Source organism: Marmota marmota, unplaced genomic scaffold (genome assembly GCF_001458135.2).
Source record: "Marmota marmota marmota unplaced genomic scaffold, marMar, whole genome shotgun sequence".
Lineage (NCBI taxonomy): Eukaryota > Metazoa > Chordata > Mammalia > Rodentia > Sciuridae > Marmota > Marmota marmota.
In genome coordinates this window covers 6058072-6075476 of record NW_026000077.1, presented here as the reverse complement: position 1 = coordinate 6075476, position 17405 = coordinate 6058072, and the positions used below count along the sequence as shown (strand labels likewise).

Here is a 17405-nt window from a genome sequence, read left to right as displayed (position 1 = left end):
TTTTTTTTTTTTTTTTTTTTTTTTTTTTTTTTTTTTTTTTTTTTTTTTTTTTTTTTTTTTTTTTTTTTTTTTTTTGGTGGATGGACACAATACCTTTGCTTTATTTATTTATTTTTATGTGGTACTGAGGATCGAATCCAATGCTTCACACATGCTAGGCAAGCACTCTACCACTGAGCTACAACCCCAGCTCACTAATCAAGTTCTAACAATTTTCATTTGTTTATTTCCGTGACACACCATGGTCATTGCCATCACAGAATATATTGCAATGTATATAACTGATAGGAGTTTCTCAAACTTTAGTTGGCATATGAATTACCTGGGGCTCTTGTTAAAGATATAGATACTGACTCACTAGATCTTAATGTGGGGCCTGAAATGCTACAGTCCTAACGGATTCTCAGGAGATGTCATGCTGTTGATCTGGGAACTAACAAGGCATAGACCAGTGGTGCTCTGTGCAATTACCTGAACAGCACATTAGCCACACCTGCGAATGTGTACAAATGCAAATTCTTCATTTCACTGCAGACACACAGAATGAGAAACTCTGGGAGTGGGGTCAACAATTTTTCTTAATGAGTCCACCAGGAGATTGAGAGGAACTGACATTTGTTAGGCCTGGCATAGAGGAAAGATCACCGACTTTAAAATCATACAAACCTGAGTTTAAAACATCACCACTTAACACTTGAGCAAATTATCTTTCAGTTCTATGAAAAAAAATAAATAAAATAATTATTCTTGTAGGGATATTATAAAGATTTTAGGAGCCTCCATAAATCTTCATTTCTTCTCCCAGCAAAGCAGTTATTTTCCCCTGGTAGCAGGGATAAGAAAAATCTTGGAAACACCAGAGAAAACCATTTTATTAATTTTTCCTTGCTGCAAAGGTTCAAGATTCTGTTGGAGGAAAAGTGTATACATCCTCTATTGCATCTGCTGCCATTAATAATATAAAGTCATCCCCTTTTGGGTTCCATCTTCTCCCACCATCAGTGAAATTTGGAGTGCTTCAAGAAGGACACACCTATGCAACCACTGTAAAGCTCAAGAACATTGGCGTGGACTTCTGCAGGTGAGGCCAAGGCACCAAGTGCCCTGCGCTGGCACTTGTCTGTCTTACTATATCAGGCAACATTGATTGAATTGTAACTGTGCCTTGAATCTTGAATCTTGACGTTTTCATTCAATCATTTACTCACTAATTTATCCATCCATCCATCCATTCATTCATTCAACAAATTAGTGTTTACCAAGATTCAACTACATGGTAGTTGCCCTCTATTAATCCTTATCCATACTTGGAAGCAACTCAAGTCCTGATCTACCCTAGCCAAAAAAAAAAAAAAAAGTTATACAAGTGTTTCAATAACTACTATGCATAACTTGAAATTGCATTTCTCAAATTAATCACCAACTATAATGTGTGAGTTAACATTTGTTTGCACTTGATATAAAATGTGTATATTTAAAAATATAATGTTATGGGACACATATAAATAGTAAAATGAAAAAAATAGTGAAGCAAATTAACATATCCATTATCTCACATAGTTACCCTTATTTTGGTTTGTGGCAAGAGAAACTAAAATATACTCATTTAGCATGAATCCTGTATATAGTATGATTACCTATAATCCTCATGGTGCACTTTGGATCACTAGATTTGTTAATCCCACATATCTGCTCCTTTGTATCCTCTGCCTACATCTCCCCTTATCCCTCATTTCGGTCCTTGCTAACCTCTTATTTTCTATCATCGTACATTTGTGTTTTTTCTTTTCCAGATTCCGCATATAAGTGAGATGATGTACTCTTTTTCCTTCTATGTCTGACTTCTTTCACTTGGCATAATGTCCTCTGGTTCATCTATGTCGTGGCAAATTGCAAGATCTCATTCTTTCCCAGGGCTGAATAATATTCCATTGTACCACTGTTTCTTTAACAGTTATTAGTCAGTGGATACTTGGGTTATTTTTATATCTTAGCTATTGTGAATAATGCTGTAGTGAATGTGGAGGTGTTTATTCCCATGTTTATGGGGTGGTGATTTCATTTGCTTTAGGTATTTGTCCAGAAGCAGGATTATTGGGTTGTCCAGTAGCTCTGATTTTAATATCCTTAGCAGCATCCATACTGTTCACGATGGCTATACTAGTCTGCATTCCCACCAGTGGTATAACATTTTCCTTTTCTCCACACCCTCACTAACACTTGTTATCTTTCAACCTTTTGATAATAGTCATCCTGACAGGTGTGAGGTAAAATCTCATAATGGCTTTGATCTGCATTTCCCTGATGATGAATGAAGTTGGGCATTTTTTTTCATTTCATGGTTGGCTATTTTTGTACCTTCTTTAAAAAATGTGTATCCAAGTCTTTTGCCCGTGTTATGATCATGTTATTAGTTTTTTCCACTATTGAGTTGTAAGAGCTATTAATTTGGGATATTAATCTCTCACCGGATGCATGGTTTGCAGATATTTCTTCCCAATCTGTTAGAATCCATTTCCAATGCCACTTCATTTTCTTGATTCCATTTGCTGTGCAAAAGCTTTTTAGTATGATGTAGTTCCATTTATTTATTTTCCATCTTGTAACTTGGGCTTTTGGTGTGGTATCTTAAATAAATAAATAAGTAAATAAGTAAGTAAATAAATAAATAAATAAATGTGAAGTTCAATGTCCAGTGCTTTTCCTTTATGTTCTCTTCTAAGGAGTTTCATAGTTTCAGATCATATATTTAAGTCTTCCATCCAATCTGAGTTGACTTTTGTATAAAGTGTCATACAGGAGTCCAACTTCATTCTGCATGTACAAGTTGAGTTTTCTTAGTACAGTTTATTGAAGAGATTGTCTTTTCCCCCATTGTATCCTCTTTATGCTCTTGTCAAAAATTAATCAACCATGTAGATTTGTATTTGTTCATGGGATCTCTATTCTGTTCCTACTGTTCTATGTGTCTGCTTTTATGCCAGTACCTTATTTAAATTTTGATTATTATAGCTCTGTTATTTAATTTAAAATCAGAACATGTGGTGCCTCTAATTTTATTTTATTTTCTTAGAATTGGGCTGGCTATTCAGAGTCTTTAATGATTCCATTTAAAAAGTGTAGTTTTTTTTTTTCCTATTTCTGTAAAGACTGCCTTTGGGACTTTGATAGGGATTGTGCTGAATCTCTGTATTAGTTTGGGTGGTATAGACATTTTATCAATGTTAGTTCTTCCATACCATAAGCACAGGATATCTTTCCTTGTCTTCTTCAGTTTCTTTCATCAATGTTTTATAGTTTTCAGTGTTCCAATATTTCCTTGGTTAAATTTATTCCTAGGTTTGTTTCTGAATGGGGGAGTGGAGATAGGACTGTCTTCTTAATTTCTTTTTCAGTTAGGTTATTATTTTGTGTATAAAAATTCTGTTAATTTTTTCATATTGGTTTTGTATCCTGAAATTTTACTGAATTCATTTATTAGTTATAGCTTTTTATGGAATCGTTGGTGAATCTTTTTTACATATAGGACAATGTCATCTGTAAAACAGAAGATTTTACTTCTTTTGGACATGGAGGCCTATTCTTTATTTTTCTTGTCTGATTGCTATTGCTAGTACCCTTTAGTTCTATGTTGAATAACAATGATGAGTGGGACTGGGTTGTGGCTCAGTGGTAGAGTGCTCGCCTAGCATGCATGAGTCACTGGGGTCAATCCTCAGCACCAAATAAATACAAAATAAAGATATTTTTGTGTTCACCTAAAACTAAAAAATAAATATTAAAAAAATGGTGAGTGGACATTCTTGCCTTGTACTGTATCTCAGTGGCAGTTTTTCCCTGGTGATTATAATATTAGCTGTGGATTTTTCATAAGCATCCTTTATTATGTTGCAGAAGTTTTCATCTGTATCTAACTATTCAGAGTTTTTAATTAAAGCATGCTGGAATCTGTCATATGCTTTATCTGTGTCAATTGAGATGATAAATTCTTCCATTCTGTTAATATGAATATTTCACATTGATTTGTGTACATTAAACCAACCTTGTATGCCAGGGACAAATCACACTTGGTCATGACATGCAACATTTTTGATATATTGCTGGATTCAATTTACTAATATTTGTAAAATACTAGTAATTTTTGCATCAATGTTCATTAGAGAAATTGGCCTTTAGTTTTCTTGTGATATCTTTTTCTGGCATAAGATCAAAGAAATGAATACTTCACAAAATATGTTTGGAGACAATCTTTCTAACTGTGTTTTTCAACAGTTTTTAAAGTATTGCTATTAATTCTACTTTAAATGTTTGGTAGGATTTAGCTGTGAAGCTAGCTACTTCCTTGCTTTTCCATCTTGGGAGGTTTTTGTGTATTTATTAAATGTCTTTATTTGCTATTGGTCTGCTCAGGATATCTATTTCTTGATGACTCCATTTTGGTGGTTATATTTTCTAGTAATTCATCCAATTCCTGTAAGTTGTCCAACTTCTTGGCTTATAATTGTTCATGATAGTCTGTCATGAATATCTCTATTTCTAACATGTCTGTTATAATTTGCTTTGCTTCTTTAAAAATTTGATTCTTTTCACTTTTGTTCTTTGACTAGTTGAGAGTTTTTCAATTTTGCTTATTTTTTTCAAAAACATACCTCTTAGTTTTATTCTGTTTTCTATTCTCTAGTTGATTTATTTCTGTTCTGATTTTATTATTTCCTTCCTTTGCTAATTTGGAGTTTAGTTTGTTCTTTTTCTAGGTTCTTGAAATGTGATTTTAGACCATTTATTTGGAATCCTTCCTTTTTTAAAAATATATTTTTTTTAGTTGTAGTTGGACACTATGCCTTTATTTTATTTATTTTTATGTGGTGCTGAGGATCAAACCCAGCGCCTTGCACGCGCTAGATGAGCACTTTACCGCTTAGCCACATCCCCAGCCCCTGAATCCTTCTTTTTTAATGTAGGCATTTATTGTGCTAAAGATGCCTCTTAGAAATTTTTTCACTGTACTTTATAGGTTGTGCTTCCATTCTCATTTATCTCAAGATGTTTTCTAATTTCTTCTTTGATTTTTTTTTTGACTTATTTATTGTTCAGGAGCAAATTGTTTAATTTCAATATTAGTGAATTTTTGAAGATTCCTCCTGTTATTGATTTATAGTTTCATACCATTGTGATCTGAAGTGATACAGATATTATTTCAATCTTAAATTTGTTAAGATTTGTTTTGTGACCTCATATGTGGTCTATCCTGGAGAGTGTTCCTGTGTGCAAGAGAAAAATCTGTCTTATGTTGAATAGAAATTTTAGTAAACATCTGTTTAGTTCCCTTTGGTGGAAAGTTTAATTCAAGTCCAGAATTTACTTATTAATTTTCTTCCTGGTTGATCTATGTATTGTAGAAAGTGGGGTGTTGAATTACCCTCATATTGTATTGCCATTTATTTCTCCCTTATTTTAGTATTATTTTCTTTGTGTATTTAGGTGATCCAATGTTAGCTGCAAATATACTTATAATTATTATTTATGTCTTGTTGATGAATTAACCCTTTTATTATTAAAAAATGACTATTTTTCTCTTATGACAGTTTTTGACTTGAAGTTTATTTTATCAAATATAAGCCAAGCCTCCTCTGCTGTCTCTTTGTGTGTATGTTGGGGGTCGGGGTGCTGGGGATTGAGCTCAGTGGCACTTTGCCTCTGAGCTACATCCCCAGCCCTTTTTATTTTTAAAACAGGGTCTCACTAAGTTGCTGAAGTTGCCCTTGAACTTGTGATATTTCTGTCTTAGCTTCCTGAGTAGCTGAAATTATAGGCAAGTGTCACTGCATCCAGCTTTTGTTTACCATTCACAAGGAATATCTTTCTCCATCCTTCCACTTTCAGCCTATTTGTATCTGTAAAGCTTAAGTGGGTCTCTTGTTCTTGTAGGATAACATTTAGTTAGATATTTTTTTCCTTTTTATCCACACAGTCATTCTGTATCTTTTCAATTGAAAATTTAATCCATTTACATGCAAGGTTATTACTGATAGCTAGCAACTTTCTATTATCTTATTATTATTTGTTTTCTGGTTGTTTTGTACCTCTTTTGTTCCTTCCTGCTCTCTTGCTGTCTGCCTTGATGATTGTAAATTTCTGTAGGGTTAAGCTTTGATTTCTTTCCCTTTATCATTTGTACACCTGCTATGATTTTTTTGTTATTGTTGTTGTTTTGTTTTGTGGTTATCACGAGGCTTGCATAAACATTAGTTATAATCTGTTTTAAGATGATTACAACTTCACTTCTGTTGTATACAAAAATTCTAGATTTTTAACTTCTTTCCACATGTTCTTGAAATTAATTTGCATTTTTATCTTATATATTTCTTCACAACACATTGTACTTTATTTTTTACCAATTTAACTTTTAACCTTCATATCAAAGATCTATGTAGTTTACATATCACCATTATAATATCTGAGTATTCTGGATATAATATATATTTACTTTACCAGTAATTTTTATAGTTGCATATGTATAGTTGCATCATGATAGTAATTTTTTATCCTTTTGTGTCTGCTTGAAAAAATTCCTTAAGCATTCTTATAAGGCAGGTCCAGTGGTAATGAATTCCCTCACATTTTGCTTGTATATAAAATAACTCATTTCTCTGTTACTTCTAAGGACTTATTTGCTGGCAATAGTATTCTTGGTTGGTAGATTTTTTCCTTTCAGCATTATGAATATATCATCCCATTCTTTCTTGGCATACAGGGTTTCTTCTGAGAAACTTGCCAATAGTCTAATGGGAATTTTCTTATATGTAACTTGATAATGTTATCTTCCTGCCTTTAAAAACACTGTCTTCAACTTTGAAAAATCAACTTTGTTCATTATATTATTTCTGAATAATTGAAGCAAAAAAGGGAAAAACCCAAATTGTTAGGGACATTTTAGTTATAACGATCTGACTTAGAATTAATAACAAATCACTAACTCACAGCCTGCAGACACACCTGAAAACATACTCTACCTGGCATTTGATGACAAGAAAATGTCAGTTTTTCATTTCCAGGTCAAAACGAATAGAATCTTAGAACCTAAAGTGAGCTTAGAGACTATTACTCAGGAAGAAACTGAGCAACTTGTTTTAAGGTCTTGTAGGTTAGAGAAGGCTGGACCTCAGACCTCCTGAGCATGAGGTCATTGCTGTCAGTACCTCCCGGAGGTACTCCACTTTATTAACACAGGTGTCGTCACCAGTTTTACGAGGTATTTCAGTTCTTTTCATTGCATCAATACACCATGTATCTGTGTCAAGATCACTCCTAGTTATAAAATGTCCTCTATTTTGAATCAAGTATAAAGTGTACAGGGGAGTGTTGTGTTTTTTTTTTTTTTAATAAAAGTTGAATAAAGATTTCAATTTCAGCATTATTATAATGGAAAGCTCTTTAAGAATGTTTGGGATTCTAAATGCAGGATTGTAAATCAAATGGAGGAGCATAATGAAAACATCTAATTTGAAAGATCACTATCACCTTTTAGTTGAAGCAAATCCCCAATATTAGAAATAATTTTTGCTTTTCTAGGAAAACAACCTGATGAGGGACTCAGGCCACCAGTTCAGACATTATTGTGTTCTGTTGTTGTTTGTTAGGCTGTTGCCAACAAAGTACGTGGGGAGTTAACTTTGAACTAATAAAACTCATCCATGCAGTTCCTCTCTCCAGTACAGAATTCTAGTTTTAGAGATTTAATTCCACAGGTTGTTAAATTCAGCCATGATGGAACGGACAGCAAAGTGGTTGGCAGAAGTGGGGTTGGGATCAGTGTAGAGGCAGGATCCCGTAGGTGTTTTAATTTACTCCCCATCTTTAACCTTCATGCGGAACCCACAAACCACAGGAAAGGAAAGAGATCAATAAGCACCATTGGTGAGCACAGAGCTTTCCAAGTTCTTCAACCTTTTCTGAGCCCTTTCTGTTTCACCTCTCCTGGAACATGCAAACCCTATTTCCAAGACAGAGTAGGACTTGCTCCCATGCTCCACTGCTTTCCAAAAGAGCCTTTATTCTTCAGCTTAATGATCTGGCTGCCAGCATTTGCACTCACCCTGGCAGCTACGCTGAAATGCACACACCAGCCAAACACTCACAACACTCTGTCCAGGCCAATGCTGCTCATCAGCTACAATAACAAAAGGTGGAAACTCAGGTTGGAGTCCATTGAATGTTGATGAAACCTGCCGGAAAGGCAGTTGTGAAATGGGCCCCAAATTCTCCTCCCAACTGAATATTATGGTTGTTTTTCTAATGCTATGGACCCCTGGCTCCGGTGTAACAAATATTAACACCTCCTTGGTTGTATAACATCCCAGTTAATTGCTCACATTTTTCATTATAGCATACATTTATTTCCATCTTTCTTCCTCGTAGGTTTAGAGTGAAGCAGCCCGCACCCAGTACTGGACTGAAAGTGACTTACAAACCTGGGCCTGTAAGTCTTATTATGTGTTATCTGTTGTACGTGTGTGCACGCACCTGTGGATTTCTATGTTCCCAGTGAAGTGACCTTTTAAACCATTCTACCCATTCAGTTCTAACCAGGTATAATTTTCCTACTATTATAAGCAAAACATTCCTACTATTGATAAAGTATGTGGCATGATATCATTTGTTTCCTTTAAGCACCATGGGAAAGATCCTGTGTTAAGCAGAGTTAAACTTCTAGTTACAGAAACATTTCTGAAGCTCCCCTCACTTGCTGAAGGAGTATGGTTACGTACAGTTATGTATGAAGACTAATTTCAAAGTTAAACTTAAAATTAAATTCTTCTGCAAAGTGAAAAATCCTTCAGAAAAACCAGTAATTATTCTATTCTATTTTACACAAGTCTGGTGTGCTCTCTTGGTTTTTGCCAGGGAATATTTTTTAATGCCATATTAAGAAATGGGTAGCTATTCATCAGCGGATTCAGTTCTCCAAAGTTCTCTGAAAAAAACCGAATTTGATAACTTATTCTGACTTTGATACATTCCCCCAAATGAGATGTTTAGTGACAAGAAAAGTATATTAATGATATATTGTCACTTATTTTAACTTCTTTTTTTTTGGGGGGGGGGGTTGATGGGGATTGAACCCAGGGCCTTGTGCATGCAAGGCAAGCACTCTACCAACTGAGCTATATCCCTACCCACTTATTTTAAATTCTAATTTCAGAAATATGATATATTGTAAACAAAAGTTCATCACTAAATGTAATAAAATCATGCATGCAGGTTGGTTAGTCCATCATTTGGCTGCTTTAACATCCCTTTCTTCTCACTCAGCAAACTGAGCTCCTCCCATATGACACTGATAGTGCTTAGGTGCAGAGGATGTTAAAACTGAGGTTCACTCCTGTAATCTCAGTGGCTAGGGAGGCTGAGGCAAGAGGATCACAACTTCAAAGCCAGCCTCAGCAATTTAGCAAGGCCCTGTGCAACTCAATAAGACCCTGTTTCTAAAAAAAACAATAACAAAAATAAATAAAAATAAAAAGAGGTTGGGGATGTTGTTCAGTGGTTAAGTGTTCCTGAATTCAATCCCTGATACCAAAAAAAAAAAAAAAGAGTAAGACACACAGAGAGCTTACAGAGCCAGGCACATGGCAGGTACTCAAGGTGCATATGATTAAGTGATAGAATGAAGTAGGAAATCTGGTAAATATACGAGCCATTTATCACAGATGGGACTATAAACTTAGGCTCAGAAGAGCAGTTAGCAAGGGTATCTGGGACTGTAACAAGTACACAATGCTCCCTGGGTCTCCATCTCTTAAAGCAGCAGAGTTGTTATTCCCTCACATAGATGGGTCAGTCTGGAATAGTGCAAAGTCCATTGGCTTCTTGACTATACCCCCAAGAATGCTGATGTTGTTAGTTAATGCTCTGAGCCTTTTCCTTATCTGTCAACGAGGAAGTTTAGAACAGTCTTAGCCCACTTCTACCTGTTATCTCATAATCAACAGAAAAACAGCATTACAAAGGATGAAACTCCAAATAAAAGTAGGTGTTGAGACTAAGTCCACAAATTCATGAGTGCCTCTCTGAAATAATTCATCCACTGTATTATGTTAAGATTTCAGAATCTTCACAACATAAAGCAAAACAAAAATCAAAGCAAATCCTCTTTCATGTTCTGGGAAGTTAGTAAATCTCATTTTAATCTAAAGTAGGAATTATGCCAAAAGCTGAAATGACTGTTGGATCAACCTTTATAAATAATAAAAACCCAGGGTGTATTCTTTGAAGCTCACTCTATACTGTTAAGATTTTTTTTCTAGTTTTTTTTTTTTCATTTCTTTTTGACAGTAAGTTTTGGCTCTAGCAAAAAATATAATCTATAGACTTCACCATATGTAAATCTAACCACTGTTCAGCTTGGTTAGTCGCCAACTTTAAATGAGTATGCTCAAAGCCTGGGTAAACCTGCGTGATGGCAATATTCCAGCTCGCCTCATGCCGAATTTCGTCATTACCCAGCCCTGTTTTGATTTTTGGGCTTGGAGAACTGAGGGTCTGATTCTCAGGAACAGAGCTGTTGGATCCCCTCCAGTATGCATATATGCACATTGTTGAAAAAACTGAAACATTTTTCAATTCTATTATTTATAAAACTATATTGAAAAAATTCCATTTGTATCTAATTGCTTTCCATGTGGTAGTTTCTGATTTATTTATTTTTTTCCAGATAACTGTTCCCAAGTCTGCTTTTTAACTCACCTCCTGGAGAGGCAGCTTAGAAACATAAACAGCTCTTTCTTTCCTGGCTAGTATTCTTTTCAAGGAACAAGGCAAGAAGCCCATGCCTTGCTGTGTTTCTACTTCTTTATGTATCAGGTTTCTTTTCTGTTGGTACAAGCCTCCTCCATGTAGCTTTCAAATCTAAGTAGTTTTGCATTTAAACTAATTCTGTCTCCCTCTACTGGCTTTGTCACTTTACACATCCTGTATTAGGAACACTAGGACCAAGGCACTGGGTAGGAATGTTAGGGAATTCACCTATTCTCTTAGATTCATCTTAAGATTACATTTATAGTTATCTTAAATTAATCTCCACCTGCAAGGATGCCAATAAATAAAAAAATTCTCAATTAATATTCAAGAAATAGCACAATTGTGGGTATTGCAGAAGTTTGCCTTTAGTGTCACTTCTAATACCCTGGCATTTAGTTTCCTTATGATTTTTCCCCAAATTTACCCCCTGAAAAATTTATTCTGGGTCCCATTTACTCAATTCTACCTAATCCTAGAAAATAATTTTGCTAAATGCTTAGAACACTATAATTAATTTAGTGCCAAATTTAGAAATAAGAAAATTGAAGATGAGAGTTTAAGTAACTTGCCTAAATTAGGTAAAAATCAGGATTTGAACTCGGTGTGTTTGTCTACTGCTACGGCTACATTTGTCTTATAGGTGGCAGCTGGTTTGCAGGCAGAGCTGAAGGTGGAGCTGTTTGCCATGGCTATTGGAGAGGAGGGTGCCAAGGGATCAGCACACATCTCTCACAATATTGAGATTATGACTGAGCATGATGTTCTGTTCTTACCTGTGGAAGCAAATATCCTTTAAAGATCCATCTGGGTAATCATACATAGTGTAGAGATTACATAGGAGTGAGGAAGACATGGATGTCAAAATGCGTCTCCATATCTTCATTAGTTCTACATATAAAATTATAAGTTAAATTTCTTAGGACAAAGACTGTGTCTTCATTCATTTTTTTAAAGGATCCATCCAAATTGAAAGGATACCTGATATACAGTATATTAGAAGTAACTACAAGTTGAATGAATGCCAGTGTTATTGACTATCTATGGAATATCAGACAATCAAAATAAATCTTTCACCTAAAACAACGTAATCTCATGGGGCAGGGGCAGAAGATATACAGGTGGGATTTTCACTGAATCATACAGGCATTCCTTCATATTGGTGTCTCTAGCCACATTAATATCACACAAGTACCTAATACCCATTATTTGCAGAGTATCATATAGTTTATGTACAAATGGAAAATTGTACCCCACTTTTTAAAATTATATAACACAGTAGCAAAAATGAAGTCAAATAGCAACAAACAAGAAGGGCGGAAATCCTCGCCTTTATGTAACTTAGGACAGATGATACTCAACATCAAGTAAAATGTGGCCTATGATTCAAACAAGGACAGTGAAGAAAAATATAAAGTAGGATGTAGTAGAGAGTGTTAAGAGGTTTACAATTAAAATAGGATGGTTTTATTTTTAAATATTTTTTAGTTGTGGACAGACATAATACCTTTATTTTATTTATTTTTATGTGGTACTGAGGATGGAACCCAGTGCCTCACATATGCCAGGCAAGCACTCTAGCACTAAGCTACAGCCCCAGCCTGGTTTTTCTTTTTCTTTTTTTCCATCTTTAATAGTGATTAGGCTCTTCCATTGTGATAGAAGGAAAATAACCAAAGAACTGGTTTTTCCTTCTGGGAATTAAATCTTACCCTGTCCCCATAGGTTATTAAATACTGATCCTGAGTACCTGAATTGCTGTTGCTGATGATAGCAAGGAAATTTATGCTAATAAGTTTTCCATTTCCTTGCTTACAGAGTAGAACCATTTATCAATTAGGCATAGATCGATGGGGAAGGAATAGGGAGATTTTCTAAGATCTTTTATCTACTTCCAAAGTCAATGATAGTTTATAGCCAATTTCCCAAGACCTCTTCCCGTCAAATAAAGCATGAAATTTGGATGCTGATGTTGTTTGGAGCATGATTATAGTGATGGCACCTTACAGAGAGGCCAGTCAGTTTGGCAAGAAGTATACATAGGGGAGAACAGAAGACACTCTTAAAATATTGATATCCATCTTCTAACCTCTAACCTCTAACCATGTTCATGTAGAATTTGCACTAGAGAGAAGAGTACCTAAAATTGAGCTGCTGTTGCTAGAAATAAATAAGACTCTTATGATTTGAAAATGTTATTTGGGTTTGTATATACAAAAAAAAAAAAAAAAAAACTTAGTCATGAAAATTATAGTCCTTAATGAGTATTTTACCAGTTGTAACAAGCAAGTACTATGATAATCGACCAAAAGATTTTCCCCAGGGAAAAGAAAATCCCATGGTCCAGAAGACTTCTACAATTCCTTCCTCTACACTTGGTGTCTTCATGTCTCGTAAAGTTTCTCCATATTAGGTCCAGTAAGTAATAAGTGGGGATTTGATTTGTCAAACATTCAAATTTGAGGCCACATACCTCAGTTTGTTCTCCTCTTCTTATAGCCACAAACCAAGAAACCACTTAACCTCATTGAATGAAAATATTTGTATTCAATAATTATAATAGTTACCCTTTTATATATTATCAAATTCAATCTTCAATAAGATAGGTTTTCTTTTCCTATTTTATGAGGAAACGGGCCAGATAATCTTAAGTAAAAATCTAACATTTTTTTTGTGAGTCTATAGTTCATTCTTGTAAGTACTACATTCATTGTATATGATAAGTTGATCATACTTTCCAAAAAGCAGCTAGGCACCCTTTTTTGGAATCAAGAATTTACAATTAAGCCAATGATTTTCAAATTTTGTAGGCTCAGGATTCTTTTTATATTCTTAAAATCTATTGAGGATTTCAAAAAGCTTTTCTGTATGTGGGTAAAACCTAACAATACTTACCAAACTAAGATTAAAACTGGAAAAATTTAGAACTAGAAAAAAATAAACCAGTATATTAAAATACATATTTTAATAGAATAACTTCTCCAAAACAAAGATTAAATGAGTGGATTTTTTTTTTTAAAAACAATTTTGCAAGTCTCTTGAACATTTGGCTTAATAGAACATAGCAGATTCTCACATCTGCATTGTATTCAGTCTGTTACCATATCACACCATAAAGCCTCTGGAAAACTCTACCTCATACCTTTCCAGTAAAACTAGGAATCAAATTTCCAGCTTCCAAATTACAATGGTATGGGACAAGCATAAGATAGACGTCCCCATACCAAGAGAGAAAATGGTCTAAAGCAATTTTGCGATCCAGTAGGGAAAATTTCATTAGGTTTCAAGGACACCTGTGGCACTACCTGCCCTCTGTGCCAATGGAGGCTCCAACAATGCCATCCTCCAGGATTCTCCATCAGATCTGCCCTCTTGGCCCTTGGCAGCAGTTCTACTCTATGGGCAGCCTGCTTCCTGGTCACAGAATTAGAGAATCTGAATAGCTTTTCTTCACTTTGTCCCATCTCTGTCTCCTTAAGAACTGTTATATCAGTTTATGCTGATATAAAATATCCCCCAAACCAGCAGTCTTCCATATCAAGGGGTCTATACCAAGTAAGACATCACAGTTCTCCAGATTCTTCCTGGATGATCCCTGCCGCAGTCCGGCTGCAGCAAAATAACCGGGGGGTGACAAGCAACTTGTGTAGATTGATACAGCAGGAGTGGGAGCCGTTTATTGTAGGACAGGAGGGGTATATATACATTCCACACAGCTTATCTTAATTAACATAAACTAGATACAGCAGTCAACCAATAAGGAATCTCCACACTTAATGGCTCACTGGCGTTACTTCACAAACCACTCCCTCTGCAAAATGCCAGGCACCATCTTGACTTGTTTACAGACCCTAACAGATCTCTATTCCTAGTTTCTATTCCTGGATTCTGCTGAGTTGGTTGATTGGATCCATGGTCAAATGCCTACTTTCTACAGCAGGTTTTTCATCCCCGTGTCTAGTGATTTCTCCAGAATATACCATTGCATCTTTTGCAATATGGAAAGGGAGAGGCTATGAATTTTCCAAATAATCATATTCTGATCCCTTTCTGCTGAACAGTTGTCCCCTTTATTTTTACACAAGAGGCAAGAAATCAGGTCACACCTTCCATATTTTGCTTGTGAATTTCAGCTAAATATCCAAATTCATTTGTAAGTTCTATTTTCTAGCCAACAGTAGAACACTGAATTTGGCTGTTTTCTGTCACTTTCCAGTAAGGATCACCTTTCCTTCAGTATTCAATCCAATACCATGTTCCCTATTTTTGGCTGAGGTCTCATCAGAAGCACCTATGATGTTCATATTTTTACCAACATTATTCATAACAACATACGAATCCAAGATGATTGTTTTCTACAGTACTCACCTCCTTTAGAGATCTCACCAGAATTGCCCTTGGTGTCCATATTACTACCAAAAGGCTCTTGTAAGGCCATCCAGATTTTTTTTGTACCATGTCACTCAGAATTCTTCTAGCTCCTACCCAGGAACAAACTCCAAAGTCACTTCACTATTTTTAGGTATTTGTTATGCAGCAGCATTCCACTTCCTGGTAGCAAAATCTGCACTTTCCTTGCGCTACATTAACAAATGACCACAAACTGGATAGTTTAAAACAACAGATCCTATTCTCTTGCAGTTTGGGCTAGAGGTCAGAAACAAGGCTTTGGCAGGGTTGGTTCCTTCTAAAGGTTCTGAGGGAGAATTTGTTCTAAGTCTCTCCTAGCTTCTAATAGTAGTCATCAATCCTTGGTGCTCCTTGGCTTATGATTACATCATTCCAATCCCAAACTCTTCCACTATCACATCATCTCCTCCCTCTATATCTTCACATGGCATTCTTATGAGGAGTCACTGAATTTAAGAAGCCATTTTCTCTAATCCAGTCTGATCTCATCTTAACTAATTACATTTGTAAGGACCTTATATCCCAATATGGTCACATTCATAGGACTGAGGTGGACACAAGTGTCCAGAGGACATTATTCAACCCAGTACACAGTTTAATACTGTAGTCTTGGCCTTCACTATGGGAACCAAAGAATTAAGGCATGGTTGATTTCAATTGTGGTCTATGACTTTCAGCAGTTAGCCCAAAAATAAAGCAGTAAAGTTAGCATCTCTAGCTGGATAAGTCTTATTCTGTTGAACAGCTTTCAAATAAAAAGATTCAAAAGTTCTATTGGCAGGAACTTAAAAGTAATTTCATGAATACTCCTAAAGGAAGAAATATCTTATGCCTTAATGCTACTTTGTGTATATTAACAGTTAATGTGATTAAAATGATGCAGTAACAACAGTGACATTGTTTCCTTTAAGTACCTCTCAAAAACTCTTGAGTAGGCACTATTAAACCCACTTCATAAAGTAACAAAAAGATAGTTTGCTCTACAGAAGCTGTATTAGTTGTCTGTTACTACTTAACAAATTACCCAAAACTTAATGGCTCAAAATAGGAATTACTTATATCACACAGCTTCTGTAAGTAAAGAATCTAGATCCCTGCAGTTGGGATGCTTTGGCTCAACTGGGGTGAATCTGCCTTCAAGCTTACTCAAGTAAATACAGTGAATTCAGTTTCTTGCAGGCTCTTAAGACTGAGGGCTTCATTTCCTCACTAGATATTGTCTGTAGTTCCCCTGCAGTTCCTTGCATGTAGGCCTCTCTTTAGGGCATTTTAACTCATAATACATAAAGCAAGCAAGAAGACCCTAAGAAAATGTGGGAAAGGCAGAGTTCAGTATTTTGTAATCTAATCTTGGGTGAGATATCCATTACATTTGTTGTACTCAGTTCATCAAAAACCTATCATTAGGCCTAAGGCATACTCAAGGGCAAGGGATTAGATTAGGGCAACTGAGTATTCCCAACCCTTGTATAGGGTCTGGCAGTAGTCTTTAGGGTTTTTATGGAGTTTTGAGTACCTTGACCAAAGTTATAACTTAGCTACTTATTGTACTCATCATTTTATTTCAGGTTCCATTTCTTTTTGATTAGGATAACACTTATCAGACAGAGATACCTTTAAATTATCTACTTCTGTCCAAGAGACTAGTCAATCATAGATGGTGGTAAAGCTATGGAAAAGCAGCACTTAGACTGCATATTTTCTATTCTCTTGCCTTTCCATAGTTAGGCCTTTAAAACTCTTAAGCCAAAATTCATTCTTTATTATTTTACTGCCCAACAAATTACACCACTATATCCTTTCTCTCATTTCATAACACTTTAGTGTTACGCTTAATTAACAGATTCATGGTTTGGGACATAAATCTCCAAGCCACAAGACCTGCAACTCTAAGCCTGGGAAGAAAACTGTACCACCAAAACACAGAAATTTAAATGAAATGGACAAATTTATAGAAATATAAAAAGTGAAACTACCTCAAGAATATATAAAAAATCTGAATACAAGCTGTAACAAAGAATCTTAATTAGTAATATAAAAACTTCCCCAAAGAAAACCCCAGGTCCAAAGGTATTCGTGTCAATCTCTACCCAGAACATTCCCACCTCCCCAAATATACCATGTATGTACATGAACATGAACATAAACATGTACATGAACATAAACACAGAGCATCAATCACTCAGAAGCCCAGCAAG

The 17405-nt window shown here is 35.4% G+C and overlaps 1 protein-coding gene across 5 annotated transcripts in view; it reads left to right on the top strand.

Moving 5' to 3' along the window:
• Spag17 (sperm associated antigen 17) overlaps positions 1 to 17405 on the top strand; it is a 221680-nt gene that overhangs the window by 198064 nt on the left and 6211 nt on the right. For 4 of the 5 annotated variants that reach the window (XM_048814580.1, XM_048814581.1, XM_048814578.1 and 1 more), the window contains 4 exons: positions 897 to 1081; positions 8419 to 8479; positions 11441 to 11585; positions 13071 to 13215. In XM_048814580.1, coding sequence (XP_048670537.1) covers positions 897 to 1081; positions 8419 to 8479; positions 11441 to 11585; positions 13071 to 13210 — 531 coding nt within the window. In that variant the 3' untranslated portion in view covers positions 13211 to 13215. The remainder of the gene's footprint in view (positions 1 to 896; positions 1082 to 8418; positions 8480 to 11440; positions 11586 to 13070; positions 13216 to 17405) is intronic. The other variant, XM_048814579.1, reaches the window with a different exon arrangement.